Source organism: Ochotona princeps, chromosome 5 (assembly GCF_030435755.1).
Source record: "Ochotona princeps isolate mOchPri1 chromosome 5, mOchPri1.hap1, whole genome shotgun sequence".
NCBI classification, from domain to species: Eukaryota; Metazoa; Chordata; class Mammalia; order Lagomorpha; family Ochotonidae; genus Ochotona; species Ochotona princeps.
This window is the reverse complement of record NC_080836.1, coordinates 17,110,202-17,128,037: the sequence shown is the minus strand read 5'-3', so window position 1 is coordinate 17,128,037 and position 17,836 is coordinate 17,110,202. Positions and strand designations below refer to the sequence as shown.

The window sequence follows — 17,836 nt, the reverse complement described above, 5'->3', positions numbered from 1 at the left end:
TTTTCTTAACCATGCAGGTTCTACAAAAAGGGGATGTTACAGGGAAATGATAAGGTGAGCATGGAGAAAAAGTTCTGAGATACTAAGCTAAGCATTCAGTCCAAGCTACCTGTTATTAGTTGAATTGCATCCTCCTTCATAAATGATTTGTGAAGGTCTTAACCCTCCGTGCCTCTGACTGTGGCTTCTTTATAGAGGTAATCAAAAAATATGATAATTGGGATAAGCCATAATTCAGTATAATTAAATGTAGGCACAAGCACAGACAGGAGACAATGCAGTCAGAAGCAGAGGTGATGCAAAGGAATCCCAGGAAGTCCAAAGATTGCCAGCAAACTACCAAAAACTGGAGGAGCATGGCACGCAGTCTCCTTCACGGTCCTCAGAAAAAAAACCAAAAAACAAAAAACAACAAAAAACCCCACAACTATCCACACCTTGACCTGGGACTCCTAGGCCCTAAAATTGTAGATAATAAATGTCTGTGACTTAAGTCATCTAATGCAGGACATTAAGTTGTAGTAGCAACCGAATACACAGTCCATCACTGGTTAAACAAAATGAACTTCTGCTGTAGCTTCTTATTTTACTCCCAGAAAACCAAAACAAGATTTGTTTAAAAGTTAGATGTCATGAAGTAAATGTTTCCCAAGTTCTTGCAACTATAGCCTAAACCTTTCACAAGCACACACAAATCTGATTCTTCAAAGCCTCTTTCAAAGGACAGGTTGTGCTCAGGCCATTTAGGTCATGGACTGCGATCCTGTACTTTCTATGTAATAAGCTAAGATTTTTACATGACTTATATGACTTGCTGCATGTTGCTCTGTCTTAGGAATGCCAAATTAAAGCAGAGAGAGACAGAGGGTGAGTAAGCTCTGGGGGGAGCAGCAGTGGTCTTCAGAGAAAGTGAGTGTTCAATGCATTCTGTTACCTACTCTGAGTACTGATTATAAGGTTTTTTGTGCAGGCAAATCCATTTGGAACTATTTTGGGTACAGCGTGGGCATCATTCTTTGTACTCTGCTCCATTCCCATGGTTTCCCTTTTGATGGGTGTTCGCTACAGAACAAAGATAAGAACTAAATGAAAGTAGCTTTAAAGAAAATCTAAATGATTCTGTTTCCATTGTATTATATACTTTTAATAACATGTTCATGAGTTATTTTACATTTCAACTGGACATTCCTTGAATGTAATCCTGGTAATACTTACATTATTTCTATAATTATAAAACAATTTTGCTCTTTGCATAACAACCTACCAGGTATTTCCATCTATGGTCTGAGATGGGGTCTAGCAAGAAATCAGAGCCCAAGTCAGTGAGTTCAGTTGAGGCATTTCACACCAACAAGGAAGATCCAACAGCCAAACAGGGAAAGGAGGAAATCTCATATAACAGCAATAGTACGAAGCCTTATCATTTAGCTTTGAGGCTGAAGAGTCTAATGGAGGAGGTAGGTTAACAGAGTCAGGGAATCACTGCTTGTGGCTGGAAGAACAGTTTACTGCAGAGGAAGAATAGGCACGTTGAAGTTGCTGGAATCAAAGGGGTCAGGAGGGAGGGGAATGTACATTGGATTCCTGTTTTATTCTTCTACCTGTACTACAGCTTTATCTTTTTAATTTGTATTATATTGTTATGACTTCTTTCAGACATGGGCAAATCAGTCTAGGAAATGCAGTTAGCAGAATGCACCTTCCTGGCCTGCAGACACAGCAACAGAAGGGCTAAGGATGAACGGATCTGGGATCAAGGAGACAAATGCAAAGCTGGTGCAAGATGTTCTCATTTTTTGAGTTTTTGGCAACAAAAGGTCAGAGCATGGCTAAGGAAATAAAAGTAGGGGTAGAGTCTGGCCAGTAAAGTCTAGTAGACTTTGCATACCAAACAGTCAAACTGGAATGGAGCTGATACATAGCACATATAACCCAAAAGCAGAGAGGCTGAAAAGTCTCTTGAGGAACAGAGCAAACAGGATGTTACAGCTTTTTAGGATAATCAGACTCCATCAATGAGATGAGCACACACACACACACACACACGTGACAAAAAGAGATGAGGCTTATAGAGGTATAACTCATTATCCATATGCAGGAATTCCTTCTAAATAACTAGTATGAAATGTAGGCATAAGATTCTAAAGATTTTGTTTTTAGCTTTTTCCAAATTCTTTGCTGTGTAACATTAAATGTTTTAAAATATATATATATTTTTTTTTTTTTTTTTAAAGAGAGAAAGAGCGAAAGAGAGACATCTCTTCTTTCAGTTCACCCTCAAATGCCTGAAGTGGCTGGAGCTAGGCCAAGCCAAAAGTAGGAACAAGACACTCAATTCAGGTTTCCCACATAGGTGACAAGAACCCAGGTAGTTGAGCCATTGTCTGCTACTCAGTGTGTATATTACCAGGAGGCTGGAATCAGGAGCCAAAGTAGGGAAGCAAACTCAGACACTCCAAAAAGGGATGCAGCATAATGGAGTACAGGTTCAAGTTCTAGCTACCCTGTTTCTGATCTAGCTTTCAGTTAATATACCTGGGAATACAACAGATGATGGTTCAAGGCTCAAGTGCGTGGTTGCTACCACCCATTTTGGAGACCCAAATGCAGTTCCTGGTTCCTGGCTTCAGTCTGACCCAGTCTTAACTGTTGAGGGATTTGGGAAGTAAACCAGTGATAGGAAATCTCTCTCTCTTTCTCTCAAATAAAAACAAATAAATATTTTAAAAAGGTAATCATAACAGTCCCCTTAAAAATAATTTTTATGAATCCATATAAGCTTATTTAGACAACTATACTGATAATTATCTTTGTTTTTAACTAAATCCATTGAAAAGTTTTAAATATTTTTTCCTAATCAAATGCTTTTTGCTGAGATCTAAATTACTATATAGAAGAGAAGAATGTTTTACTAATTATACAGTCATCTTGCAATTATTAATGTTTGGAAGAAAGAAATGAATTTTGCTTACTCTCTTATTCATCAGAAAAATGTGCATTTTAGAAAGTAATAACAGAAGCACATAAAATTACAGAAATTCACGTTTATATAATTACCACAAAAATGAGGCCAAAGGACTAGCTTACATAATGAGGCTACTGTAATTGTGATTATCTAGATAATAGATAAAATCCACTCGCCTATAAGTTGTTAGTGAGTACCACATATGTGTAGGTAGGTGTTAAGCCGGGTTCTGATAAACCATACATTCTGGCTTCAGAAAGCTGCGTATATGAAGAAAACCTAACAACAGGGCTACGAAAAATTGTAACTGGCAGGGAGCCACAGACCTCACAAAGGCACAGTGTCCCTAGGCAAGGGGTGGCCAGCAATCTCCAACTTCAGTGTTCCCAGATCTGGGCCTTTGAAAGTTGGCTAGCTCAGTCCTAAGCTTTGGCCCATTGCCCATGGCAAGTGTGAGCCTGGTCTCCCTGCTTGAGCCAACATTACACTAGTGTACAAATCACCACACCTCTGGCTAACGATTCACTTCCAGTTCTCAAGGGCACCTTCATGAGCTGGGATCTACTCCACTTCCCATTCCCACACCAACCAGACCATGCAGTCCTGTGAATCACATTTCTTGGAGATGCCTCTGAGCAGTCACTGCCTCCTCTCCTGTCCCTCTGAGTCTGCCTCAGTGCAGGTGCAGGCCTTCTCTTTTTTTCTTATAAAGATTTAGTTTGTTGGAAAGGCAGTGTGACACACACAGACACACTCAAAGAGAAAGAGAAAAAGAGACTCTTCCATCCAATGATTTACTCCCCAAAATGCCCAAGCAGCCCATCTGTCTTTTATTTTTTAAGATTTATTTATTTTTTATGGGAAAGGCAGGTATATCGAGGCAAGGAGAGACAGAGGAAGATCTTCCATCCTCTGATCCACTCCCCAAGTGACAGCAATGGCTGGAACTGACCCGACCCTAAGCCAGGATCCAGGGGCTTCTCCCAGGTCTCCTATGTGGGTGCAGGGTCCCAAGGCTTTGGGCCATTCTTCACTGCTTTCCCAGGCCACATGCAGGGAGCTGGATGGGAAGCAGAGTGGCCTGGATTAGAACAGGCGCCCATATGGGATGCTGATATGTTAAAGGTGAGGACTTCAGCCACTAGGCTGCTACGCCAAGTCCATCTTTTTTTTTTTAATTAAAGTTTATAATTTTAAATCTAAGTATTTCCTAAATCATAAAAACACAAAAGGAAAACATGTTTTCCCCAAGTGCTTACAAAAATACAATCTAACTGGCCAACTTCTGTATTTCTAAGAATGTAAATTTATTCAAACCAATTTTCCAGATTCCCTTTTTTTTTATGTTTTGAATTTTATGGTACAATTCCATAGGGCCTGGGATTTCCCTACCCTCTCTCCCAATTCCCTCCCCCTGACTGATTTTCCTCATATTGTTATAGCAAGCAATCATAAGTCTATCATTCTGTTATTTAAGTGTGTCCTGATATTGCTGGTACAGATAATGGCAGACAGTCCAGCATCATATTGTCAAGACATATCCAACAATCTCATGGGGAGTCCATCTTTGAAACTGGAAGCAGAGATGCCTACTGCATTGTATCTTTACATCTGGATATGACAGTCTCTGTTATGCCATCACTATACATTCCCTTTAGTGAGAAGCCATGAAACAAAGTCAACAACAGGAATTAAGTTAAAACAAAAGATTTACAGCACCATGGAGTTAAGTAGCACGCTACTGAATAACCAATGTGTTGGTGAAGAAATGAAAAAGAAAACACAAAACCTTCTTGGATAAAATGATGTTATTGGTTATTGTATGATTATGAGTCAGTGAAGAATTTGATGAAAGAAACTACTTGGAAGAAATGAAAATAAAAACAAAAATATCAAAAACCATGGGTTGCAGCAAAGGCAGTATGGAAAGGGTTATTGATCTTAAAATGTGCATGAAGGCTGCTTGATATCAGGAAGAACATACGGTATATGTTCTTTTGGGATTGACTTATTTCACTGAGCATAACGGTTTCTACTTGGGACCATCTAGTTGCAAAGGGTATAATTTCATTCTTTTTAATGGCTGAGGGCCCAACTGTCTTTGTCTCCTGTTTTGATTAGCCGTACTGAGACTGCCCAGATGCAAAGGAGCTGTCTTTCCAGAACAGGTTTCTCTCCTTCCCAGTACTCAATGATGTGCTCCTCCTTTTTCTATACACAGTGGCTCTCAAAGTCTCACAGGCTCCATAGACACAAGGGGAAGTTTTTAAAACAGCTCCTTCCTGAAACCAAATTTCTAGACGTACAAGCTGGGGCAATCTGTATTCCTTATAGCTTCTCCTGATGGCTCTTTCTTGATCAGGGTTTTGGAGCTGCAAGGTAAAATCCAAGTACACAATGCCATTCACAGTCTCCTTGGGCACACACCCTAGGCCATACTCAGAGTCATTACCTATGTCTTAAACACCCAGCATTTTTTTTAAAAGTCTGGTGTCACTGCACCTGTTATTCTCTCCAGAGGTGCCTTTCATCTCCAATTTTTCCACCCTAGAAAGCATTCCCTCAGTCCTCTTCTTTAAAGTCCTCCCTGATCTCCTGCCGAGTCCCCCTCTGCCTCTGCAGCCTTCTCGTGGTGTACTTTAGTTTTCACTCCTTTCTTTCCCTTAACGTACTTTGACTCCTTCAAGGGGCAGGACTGCAAATGACTCATAGCTTTAATCTCAGCATCCAACTTTGATCCTGGTTCTTAACTGGTACATAAAATTAATAAATAAATGAAAAGGGAGCTAGTTGCACCATGACAGAGAATTAGTTGTGTATGAGGACATTATTTTTTTGATGAGCTGAATAATTATACACCTTCCATTAAAATATTAAGTAGAGCCAATTCATGCTCATCAGCAACTGAGATGAAATACAAACTAAAATAAACACATGCCACTGTAGAAAAAAAAAAAAAAAAGAATGATTGCTTTTTCCAGCGCAGGACTGATGGGATCATTAAACATTTAGATTAATGCAGTATTTGGCAGATGTCCAGTGTTTTTATTTTTCCTTTGTCTTTCTCACCATTTACAGTCTGACATTAAAACACATGTACATAGCACATGATTTTTTTTTTATTCCTTCCCTTCTGTTAATGTGTTTCTTTTGGAAGATAAGGGTTAGTGATAGGGATGGGACATGTGATTCAAGGATGGCCAATTGGAGACCCAGTGCTATGCCTGGAAGGACACCTGACCCAAGTCAGCCAATGAAATTTAGTTTTTATATCTTTGTTGGGACTTCCCTGGATTTGCTCAACCATTGGAACACAAAACATGATTAGCAGCTCATGAGTAACACCGCCTGAAAATGAAGCCAACACAGTAGCCACCAATGTCAGAGCACAAAGGGAGATGCTGATGACATATTTGAACCTTTGCATCCAGTTATGCCTGAATCCAATTCATCCCTGAGATTTAACAATTACCTGGGCTCCACTCGTTAGAAACAAACTCATTTTTATTTTTATCCTTGAGTTTGCTTTCTTTCATCAATATCAAAAGAATGTTGGACACTGGGACATTACTACATCTTTGAATTTGCTATTTTCTAGAATTATGTGGGTTTCCAATACAGATTTTAGTTTTTATGAATATTATTTTGTTATGAGATCTTAAATCACTCTTTGAATGGCCATTACTCTATTTGTTAAACCAGGGAGATATGTCCCTTCTGAAAAATCTTATTCTATGAAACAAGCTAGAATATTTGATATGCTGTTAGGCAACTGGCTGCTATTTAAGGATTATAATTTCTTCAGCAAATGCTGTAACAGCACAGGTTGACAGGTTGTGTCAGCCGCTTGGGTGAAGGAAGGAAGTAGGAAACAGTTGAATAACCTTCATTTTGGATAAATAAGGGAAGTACAATCATTTGTAATCTATCATATTACCATAGTTAGCTTCTTCTACAATAAAACCCTTATTTCAGATATGTGAGAAGCGTCACAAGGTGTCAAAGCCAGCAAGGAATGAAGACAGAAGTGTTGGATGAAAACAGATTCTCAACTCAGTTCAGTTTCTTCTCATCAGGCCTTTGACCACTGGCACAGTTTTAGACTCAAACAAGAAGGCTGAACATTTTTCAAATGTATGTGTGGAAGACAGTGACAATATCTGAGGCAGAGTAGGGGAAAAAGAAGTAATGGATGTTTCAAAATCCAGGCTGTTCTACAAAGCAGAGATGGTTTTTAATAGGAGCTAGTCCAAATGAAATGTATACATAGGACCATATTGTAATCTGAAGGAACCATGATTGTCCTTTTTTTCTCTTTTTATTTGAAAAATAATCAAGATACTAATTCCTGGAATACATTGTTTTTTTCTCCTCAAGTTGGCAAGCTCACAGGCTGATGTCTGACTTCCTGTTTGAGCTTCCCTCTCATGTCTGTATTTTCAAGCTTCAGATACTAATACTTAGACACACAGCCCATTCTGAATGTTTCTTGCATTTGTTCAGGCTGAAGCACCTTATAAATATTCTATGTTTAAGATGTGACAGATACATTGGGATTTCAGTCTGTGCAACTTCTCAGCAATTTCCTCTCTATCTCACTGGATTTTCTTCAAGTGACAACAGTAATGTATGTTCATTTTAACAATACATTTGTAACGAAAAGTTAATAACACTCCCGTCCAATCTCATCTCTTTAGGTTCCCACTGCTTAGTGCACAATCTTCCACGGCAGATCTACGCTTATGCCACAGATAAACATATACATACAGGGCCCGCCTTTCCTTCCTTTATCCCTCCCTTATCTCTGTCCCCACCCCTTTCAGTGTAGTTTTCCAAATATTAGATCATATTCCAAAGATCACAGTCTGGTGCCCTACAGCCTACACACAGCAAGAAAGAAAAAATTTTTCTTAATGGAACATTGGGAGAAATTTAATATGAAAAACTGAAAGATCTCAATCTGGTAATATTATCATCATTGCTGCATGGGTTTGACTGTTCATGTGTCTTCTTCATTCTCTGCTATTTATATCTTCACTAATCCACCTTTCTTTTTTTTTTTAATTTATTTTTATTTTTATTGGAAAAGCGGATATACATACAAAGAGGAGGAGAAACAGAGAGGAAGATCTTCCGTCCAATGGTTCACTCCCCAAGTGGCCACAACGGCTGGAGCTGAGCCAATCCGAAGCCAGGAGCCAGGATCTCTTCCAGGTCTCCCACATGGGTACAGGGTACCGAGGCTTTGGGCAGTCCTTGACTGCCTTCCCAAGCCACAAGCAGGGAGCTGGATGGGAAGCAGGGCCGGCAAGATTAGAACCGGCACCCATATGGGATCCTGGCGCATGCGAGGCGAGGACTTTAACCATCATGCTATCGCGCCAGACCCTAATCCACCTTTCTACGTTACTGGACTATCAATAATTAATATTCAAGTTTATAATGCTTGCATACTACTTAGCAATGAACTTTTTTGCACTTGCCATTACATCATGATATTATCAATTAGAATTAGATACAGCAGCATCTAAATGCCAAACTTCAGTGTTTTAACCATGAAGAGTTTTTCTTTTTTCTCAAATAAAATAATTCTGGAGCTAAATATCCTAAGGTTTTTGACACTGCAGGGTCATAACGGTCCCAGGGCCTTTCCATTGACCTTCTGCATGACATGATGCCTATTGGTTGAAAAGTTCCATTTGGCTGATTTGTGTTTCAGGCAGGAAGAAAGTCAGGTGGGGAAAAACTGAGGCATCTCCTAACTGAGTCAACTGATAAGGTACTCTCCACAAGTTCTACCCAAATACTTCGACACTTACGATCCACTGGCCAGAACTTGATCACACAGCCATACCCAACTGCTACGGGGATTGAGAAATGAATTCTGGCTGGACACATGGGCATCTGAATGTGCTGTAAGGAGGAAGGGAAGCGATCAGTCTCTACTCCCTCAAGGTGAATACAGACATACGGAAGAGACTAATCCTTGCAGCCTAAGAGCCAGACTTGCCCTTTGGAGCAAAGAAATCTCTGTGAGATTTACCTGGCTGAAATAGAATTTGCAATAAAAGAAAAATTTCTAAATCTTCTGACCTTTCAAAATAACTCTTCAAGATCATAACCTTCTCTCTCACTTCGACATCAGTTTTTTTTTTTTTTTTTTTATATATCTTTAGGAGTCATCAAAGTGAGGTTTTCAGGTCTAACAGTGAGAGAGCTTCAAAACATTGATGGAGGGCCCGGCGGCCGTGGCCTAGTGGCTAAAGTCCTCGCCTTGAAAGCCCCGGGATCCCATATGGGCGCCAGTTCTAATCCCGGCAGCTCCACTTCCCATCCAGCTCCCTGCTTGTGGCCTGGGAAAGCAGTCGAGGACGGCCCAATGCATTGGGACCCTGCACCCACGTGGGAGACCTGGAAGAGGTTCCTGGTTCCCGGCATCGGATCGGCGCGCACCGGCCCGTTGCGGCTCACTTGGAGAGTGAATCATCGGACGGAAGATCTTCCTCTCTGTCTCTCCTCCTCTGTGTATATCTGGCTGTAATAAAACGAATAAATCTTAAAAAAAAAAAAAAGAAAAAAAAACATTGATGGAAAAATCATATTACAAAACAATCTATACACAGATTTAAACATTCTTTGTACTAAAATACACTTAGCTTTTTATTTGATTCGCCACAAAATTTCTGATGCCTTCTTGTGCATGTGAATTTGCAATTTTTATAGTTATTATTATTTAATTTTAATAATGATTGCTCCAGGATGGTATGGTGGTTCACAGTCTCAGAATTCCGAACTTTCCCGTACATTTATCAATTTGAGATATTTTTTCTCTTCTACAATATTTTTCTAAGTTATAGTTAAAAATTACCTTTAGACAGGAAAAACTGAACAAATGTTTTCTAAATTTTCCTCTAATACATACACATAGTTCTTATTTGCTACTTAACGCAAGGTATTCACTTGTTCAATAATCACTGAGCTCTTATTCTATGCCAGGGTCTGTTCATATTCTGGTGAGACTGTTTTCTGACCGGTAGATTAAGAAACGAGCCAGATAACCAACAAAGACATTCTCCTGAGAGAATTCAAACAAGGCAGGTCAGAAAGTGGGGCAGGCCACTTCAGACGGGGTAGGTGGGTAAAAAAATGCTTCCTTGAGGCAATAACCAATTCAAGAAAAAACTAAAGAAAGTGCCCATGGCTTGATGTATGTGACCAGCAGTGGTAAGACTGAAGCGGCTAATGCGTCGGGTGGCAGGGAGAAGACCTGCTGGACAGGCAGGTGGACAGCACAACACTCAGGCCACAGAAAGCAGTGTGAGTTTTACCGTACAAGGGAGATTTGTACTCCAGCTACAATTTGTTTTCACACAGATTCAAATGAAGTGCTGTATTTAAAATAAAGGATTTATTCTTGGCATGCCGTGAGGGGTCCAGAGGGTTACTTCACACAATCTCACACCTTATTTAAAATATCTATGATATTTTCAGTTGACCTTAAAAAGATCATCAGTATTTGTATTTTTATGCTCTGGAAAGGCAGAGAGAGAGAGAGAGAGAGAGAGAGAGAGAGAGAGAGAGATAGAGAGAGAGAGAGAGAGAGAGAGAGAGTTATTTTCTACCTGCTGCTTCAGTTCCTGATTACCCACTGCAGCCAGGGCTAAACGCAGGAGCCCAGAACTCAGCCTGGTTCCCCGCTATGAAAGGACCAAGCACTTTAGTTACTATCTTTGGCCTGCCAGGATGAGCTAGCAGGAAGCTGCTTTGTAAGTGGTGTAGGCTGGACTTGAACAGGAACGCCAATAGAGAATGTGGGCATCTCAAGTGGTGACTTAACCTGCTGAGTCATGACATCTGCTCCATGATGACTGGATTTTAAAAGTTTTCAACTTATTTTTACTTTTGTAAAATGTCTGGAGACAGGGAGAAAGATAGAGACAGAGATGCATAGAGAGATCTTCCATGTGTTGGTTCACTTCCAAGCACCTGCAATATCCTGGACAAGGGGAGGCTGGGACTCAGATACTCAACCTGGATCTCCCCACAAGGATGACACCCAAGTACCTGAGCCATCATCTCCTGCCTCCCAGAGTGCATATGAGCAGAAAGCTAAAATTAATCTGAATATGAACTCAAAAGTCTGACAGAACATATGGATGTCTCAAGTTAACTACTGTGCCAAGTGCTTGTCCCGATAATGAGTATTTTCACCTTAGTTCTTTTTCAGGTGAAGCTACTGTGACAAAATACCATCAGTTTATAAAAGCAACAGACTGTCATTTTTCATAATTCAGGAGTCTGGAGTCTGCAATTAAGGTGTGAAGACAGGTTCTACGCCTCATATGGGCCTGCTTCCTGGTTTGTTAATGGATGAATTCTTGCTGTGTCCTCCTATGGCAGAAAGGGTGAGGGAGGGTTACTGATTCCCTTCCATCAGGTTCCTGAGTGCACTCAATGGTGTGCCACCTTCTTAACCTAATTACCCAGCAAAGGCCCCACCCCCACCATCATAATCTTCATGGGACACTTTCAGGCGACAGCAATAAAGAATGTGCCACTTCAATAAAATCTTTCTAGAACTTCATTTTAAAATGATGATAACAACAGTTGATGCTACATATGAAAATCAGGTTCACTAATAGTCACGTAGCAACTGACCAGCTGATCAGCCATTTTATTCACTGAAATTGGTCTTGAAGAAATTAATTTTGTCCAATTCCAAAAACTCAATCTACCCCACAAAGGTCAAAATAAACTGCCAATGGAGATATTTTAAGGGATGTAATGGGGTCCCGGTTCTGCGGTACGGTGTGTTAAGCTAGTGTCTGTGATGCTAGCATCCCATATGGCCACTGCTGCCCAACTTTTATGTCTTCTTCCTGCTTATGTTCCTAAAAAATAGCAGAAGATGGCCCAGGTCATTGGTTCCTTGCCACTCTCCTGGGAGACCCAGATGGAGTTCCTGGTTCCAGGGTTCAACCGGCCCAGCCCTGGCCGGTGTAGTTATGTGGGCCATGAACCAGCAGATGGAAGACCTAAATCTGTCTCTCCCTCTTTCCTTGTAATTCTTTCTGTTTAAAGATGTATTTGTTTTTATTGGAAAGTCAGATTTACAGAGAAGGAGAGACATACAGAAAGATTTTCCATTTGTTGTTTCACTCCCCAAGTGGTAGCAACGGACAGAGTTGAGCTCCAAAGCCAGGAGCCAGGAGCTTCCTCTGCATCTCCCACGCAGGTGTAGGGTCCTAAGGCTTTGGGCATCCTCTATTGCTTTGCCAGGCCACAAGCAGAGAACTGCATGGGAAGTGGAACAGCTGCGACACAAACCAGTGCCCATATGGGATCCCAGCATGTGCAAGGCAAGGATTTAGCCACTAGGCTATGGCGTCGGGCCCTCTCTTTGTAATTCTTTCAAATCAATGAATAAATCTTCAAAGAAAATGTTCTGAAGGTAAATTTGAAGGCAAGCTTCCATAGAGTTTTGTACAATGGCACCCCATGGACACCAATATAATATCTGCAGAGGAGGGAAAGTTTTTGGATGTTGAAGTCTATATATTTGAGTAATGAAAAAAATTGTAACTTCATTATAATAAACCGTCTTCTGAATCCATTTGTACTAAAATCATTCCGCTATTCAGGATAGTCCTAAAAAGTTTTTTTTCAGAGGTGTCTGGTCTGAACCCTGTTATCACACATTTCCACCCTGCACAAGCTGGTGATCTTGACAAAGCCAGGCAGTGGGGGAGAGGTAGGAGGCCAAGACTTTGCGGAGCTCCCCTCTGGCAGGATGTGTCTGGTGTCTGATGGTTGCACTAGCCCCGAAGGGCAGACTGCTCTCCTCCCAGCTGGAGCTGGGGTCCTTTTATCCAGAACGAACATTACCTTGAGCAGAAAACGCTTGACCTTCATAACAACTGTATAGGTTCAATATCCCTGCCAGATTTATAGATAGATAAACAGAGTAAATGAAAGAAAGAATTCAAATTCAATTCCAAAGCCTCTTGAATCTAAAATCATTACTGTCCTGGCTTACCACGTTAGCTGTGCAAGAATATACAACTGGAGAAGGGAGAAGTCAGGATTTACAGCCCAACTCTGACCACAAGGGTTCGGCTTCTTGTTTGTATGCTTGTATTTTGTGATTGCTCTTTGATAGTTATCTGTATGCCCCCTTAAAAAAACAATTTATTTATCTTACTTGAAAAGTCAGGGTTACAGGGAGGGACAGAAAGAAATCTTTCATCCATTGGTTCACTCCCCAATGGTCCCAACAGCCAGAGATAATCTGATCTGAAACCAGGAACAAGAAGCTTCTGCTAGGTCTCCCACATGGGTGCAGGGGACAAAGGTTCTAAGCCTCCTCTGGTACTTTCCCAGGCCATAGCAGGGAGTGGAGTTGAAGTGAATCAGTTGGGCCCCAGCACCCATATGGGATATCAGTGCTACAGGTAGAAGATTAGCGTGCTAAGCTACCATGCCAGCTCCATACTTATCTGTTCTTAATCAATGCTCTCTGTGGGTTTGATTGGTCTGCCAATATGCAAATAGTCATTGTTGTAGTAACTACTGAAGTGAATTCTTTTTACATATACATATTTACCATTTCTTATTGAAAGATTTGAAAGGAAGAGTGACAGAGAGGAAGGGACTGAAAGAGTGAGAGTGAGACAGTGAGGACGATCTTCCGGCTGCTGGATACTCCTCAAATGCCTATAACAGCCAGGTGGCCCAGATTGAAGCCAGGAGCCCAGAACTTTACGGAAATCTCCCATGCAGTTAGTAGAGCCCTCAAAACTTGGCCCCGCATCCAATGTTCTCCCTTCTGCGTTAGCAGGAAGCTGAGTGGGAAACAGAGGTGCTGGGACTTGTAACAATGCTCCCATATGGGATGCAGGCGTCTCAAACATCTTAACCCGCCTTAACACCCACCCTGTTCTCATTTTAAAACAATGGAAAACAAATGACATATGAATTTCCTGGACATTTTTTAAGATTCAAAGACATTTGCTAAATGGGCTGTAATGTACAGGAATAACCTCGACAATCTTACGGTGATTGGTAACTAGTACATCTGTCAAAATGAAACAATGTTTGTGGCATTACATCGAAAGAGCTCTGAAATGTGGTTGAAGCTGTGTTTTTGTCTGAACTTTGTTCCTTAATTTCTTTACAATACTGCGAGAGTTATCTAAATTCTCTGGGATCTTATAACACTTAAAAAGGTCTTAAACTTAATGCAAATGATGGGGATCAGCCATGGCTAACTTAGGTCAAAGGATACTTACTGGAAGGATATTGTGAGACTCGTAACTATTTGACAAGTTGGGAATCAAGAATGGAGATGGATGAAAACCAGGCATCTGGTTGACCTGAACCGAAACAAAAGAATGCTGACGTCAGGGAGGAATAATACAGAGTAGTCCAACATCGACTTTCTTTTCACTTCCAACAAGATACTCTCTGAGAGGCCCAGGAACTGTAACATGCTCTGCTTCTGTGTTGGGAGAAGATGAGCAGCAGTGCATAAGCAAACAGGGTGAGCAAAAGTGCTTTGGTGGAGCGTGTATCTGCAAGTTCCTGGCAACTCAGGAAGGCTGTACCACAACAGTATCTGGCCAGTTTTGCATGTAGCAAACAGGAAGTGGAAGGAATCTAAAGCAAATTTTGAGTAGACAGATTATGAGGAACAAGCTCAAATGCCATTTCCAACAAACGCTAGAAGTTTCCAAATGCTTCCAACAATGACTGCCTTTACACAGGCCACTGTGCATTATTTGATACTGTGATAGATGTCTATGAGCTAAAAGTTAACAGCTAGTACTGACCTGGCTTCATATATGAAGAACACACAATACTACCAACCAAAGTAAATGTTACCAAATGGTGGTCTACAAGTCAGATAAGGCTGCAGAAATTCATTACTGCATTAGTTTGTGTTGTTGAAACAGAATACCAGGGACTGGATATGTTATAAAAAATAGTGCTCCATTACTCATAGTTCTAGAAGTTGGGAAGTTCAAGACTGCCTAGCCAGCATTTAGTGAGGAGCTTCAGATACATCATCCCCTGGCAGAAGGCAGCACAGGTTGGGGAAGGCGGGACCCACCCTTCTGCAATAAACCCATTTTCATGGTAACAATAATGAATCCACTCCTGTGACAACAATACTAATTAATTGGTATGGGCATTGCTTAACGGTCTCATCTTTCCCTACTATTATATTGGGGATAAATTTCCAATACCTGACCCATGGCTCCCTTATCTTGTAGCATTACCTGTCTGGACCTGAAAGCATTCAAGTTTCTGACCCTTGATGTGATGACTTTGAAAGGCCAATGTGGGCTCTCCTGAGTGACTCTTCAAGGTCCTAATCTCTGTCCTTGGGGTTCCTTTTGTATGATCTCTTGTTACCTGAAGTTGCTGGAAAAAAAAAAAAAATAAAACACACAAACCATTCATGCTACTGCTACCAAGAATGTCTCTTATGACATAGCAATCCTCCCGTATATGTCTCCCCAACGTGCTCCTGATTTCTTGACAGCGGAAGTGGCAGCAACAAATCCCCATTATCAATGTATCCGAAAGAGCCATGTCTGTTTTTGATTCTCCAGTATCACTCAGAGAGCTTCTGCACGAATCGGATCCCCTGTGGTTGCTTGTCCACGTGCCTTCCCATCCCTGCACTCCAGCATGCACACGCCGTGATTCCTTCTGCACTCAGCTGGACCAGTCTCTACAAGGTAACCACAGCAGTTGGCTGGCTCCCTCCATGGAACATCATAGCCTCAAGTTGCTTTTAGGGTCAACTTCAAAACGTTCCTTGGCTCACTTCACTTTGGCCACCCTGATCTCTGACTCTGAGGAAGAAGCCACCCTTGTTCTAGCTTCAGGATCTTGATTCTAGTTGTTCCCACAGCCTGGGGTTGGAGGTTCCTCTTCCTCTCCATCCCTTCTCCCATCTCCTTCCCCCCACGCCCCCAGAACCTCAGTTTTAAACGACTCCATCAGAGCAGCCTTTCCCATCCCTTTCCCAATCTCTCATTCCTCACAGTTCCTGGCTCTCTTCCTTCTATTGCCCTGAACACAATCTGCCTGCAAACTCCCCCAGAGCAGAGATCTTGTTTATTTTGCAACACACTGAATAGTCAAGGTCAGCACAGGCTCTGCCAGAATAGAGTAGGTGAGCAATACTTTCCTGCCAAGTGAATGAATGAAAAACCCTTATTCTACTCCCCAGGCCAGCTTCACATTACACTGCATGATCTTCTGAATAAGACATTTTTTTTTCTTAAGAGAAGTATTTTAATTTTAGCCTCATGTAAAACCAGTACAGCATAGACTGGGGGAAAAAAAGTATGAGAGAGGAAGGCTTTGCATCTTCCTCCTTCTGCAAGTGGAAACCTAGTAATTTGCTAAAAATGCAAATTCTCAGGCCATTTAACCAGAAATCTCTAGGAGCGTGGCTCACCCAAGGGTTTCAGCTGGCTTCCCAAGGTGAGCTTCACACACACTAAAGCTTGGAATCTCTTGCTTCAGGCTCTTTAGTTTTTAATGAAAAGAAAAGCATTTTGGTCTTTAATCCTTGTAGTTATTCTGATTACAGAATCTTACAATTCTAGAAGGAAATGCTTGCTAGCAGCCCCAAAGGCCGTGAGTGAAGGATGTTCCCTGTAATAATTCGGAGGTCTGCCCTCCTGGTGGCCAGAGGCCTGGCTTTTGGGGAGGGGGCCGATAACCACGTCCAAAGGTAGCCGAAGAAAACCTTGCAGCAAAAAAAGGCTCACGGTGCACGCCTTTGTTCCTGTGCTTCCAGGCTGCGCACCCACGTTCGCACGGGGATCTTTCCCACCCACGAAAGCAGCCGCTCAAGTTCCAACTATGGCTGCAGGCCTCGAACAACGTTTTCCAATTAGGCCCTTCTCCTCCCCCACCCCGGGCACTGGAGATATTCCTGGCCAGCAGGATGTGCTCCCATTCTTTTCTCAACCTCGCACAGAAATAACTAAAACTAAACCAAAGGGTTGAACCGAAAAAAGCTTAAAAAAGAGAGAGAATGAAGGCTTGGAGCTGCCTCCTCCGTGCCCACCTTTTTGGAAAACCCGAAACGGACGCCGTGGCTGACTGGACGGGAGCCGCGGCGCGCGGCCGCACCTCACTGCGCATGCTCGCTCGCCCCTCCCGCGCAGAGCCGGAAGGGGGGGGCCTCGGGGCCTGGGCCTGGCCCGGCCGGGGCGTCGGCACCGGCGGCCATCTTGGCTTCCTGAGGAAAGGCGGCGTGAAGGGGGGAGAAGTTGTAGGGTGGGGGCAGGAGCGAGGAGGAGGGAAGAGAGGAGAGAGCAGAGGGGGAGGAGGCCGCGGCGGGGTAGGGCGGGGACTGCCTGGCTGCTTGGGTTGCGGAAGTGGTAGCCGCTGGCCGAGACTGCTGCTTTCTTGCTACTGCTTGGGCTTGCCAGCTTCCCCCCCGGACGGAGAGGGCGGCCCAGCCCGTGGATGGTCTGTAGCTCCCATCTCCTGCCGCCAATCCCTGGCCCCAATCAGCACGGAGCAGACGGCGGCAGCGGCAGCAGCAGGCGAGGAGGAAGATGGCGGGACGGCTGCCGGCCTGTGTGGTGGACTGTGGCACAGGGTAAGGGTGGGCTGGCGGCCGGGGGTGGGGAAACTGAGGCGGACGGAGGAAAATGGCGGGGGAGGAAGGAGGCCGGGAGATGAATGGTGCGGCGAGCTACCGCCGCCGGCTTGCAAGGGGTGGGGCCCGCAGCCTGCGCCTCCCTCGTCCCCTCTCTGCACCCTCGTGGGAGCGGGCCCGGGGCCGGGGCGCGGGGCGAGGACCCCCGGGGGTGGCGTCCTCCTCGCGACCTCCCCGCAGCG

At 42.9% G+C, this 17,836-nt stretch overlaps 1 protein-coding gene and 1 long non-coding RNA gene across 4 annotated transcripts in view; one reads left to right on the top strand and one right to left on the bottom strand.

The window, feature by feature from the left end:
* Positions 1-17,836, bottom strand: part of LOC131480355 (uncharacterized) — a 108,608-nt gene that overhangs the window by 90,347 nt on the left and 425 nt on the right. For 2 of the 3 annotated variants that reach the window (XR_009245428.1, XR_009245426.1), the window contains exons 2-3: positions 15,244-15,388; positions 14,254-14,337 (exon numbers count right to left, since the gene is read on the bottom strand). This is a non-coding gene — a long non-coding RNA (uncharacterized LOC131480355). Of the gene's footprint in view, positions 1-14,253; positions 14,338-15,243; positions 15,389-16,436; positions 16,693-17,836 lie in introns of those variants that run through there. The other variant, XR_009245427.1, reaches the window with a different exon arrangement.
* ACTR3 (actin related protein 3) overlaps positions 17,223-17,836 on the top strand; it is a 56,676-nt gene continuing 56,062 nt past the window's right edge. The window contains exon 1 of the mRNA XM_004589353.4: positions 17,223-17,594. Coding sequence (XP_004589410.1) covers positions 17,551-17,594 — 44 coding nt within the window. The 5' untranslated portion in view covers positions 17,223-17,550. The remainder of the gene's footprint in view (positions 17,595-17,836) is intronic.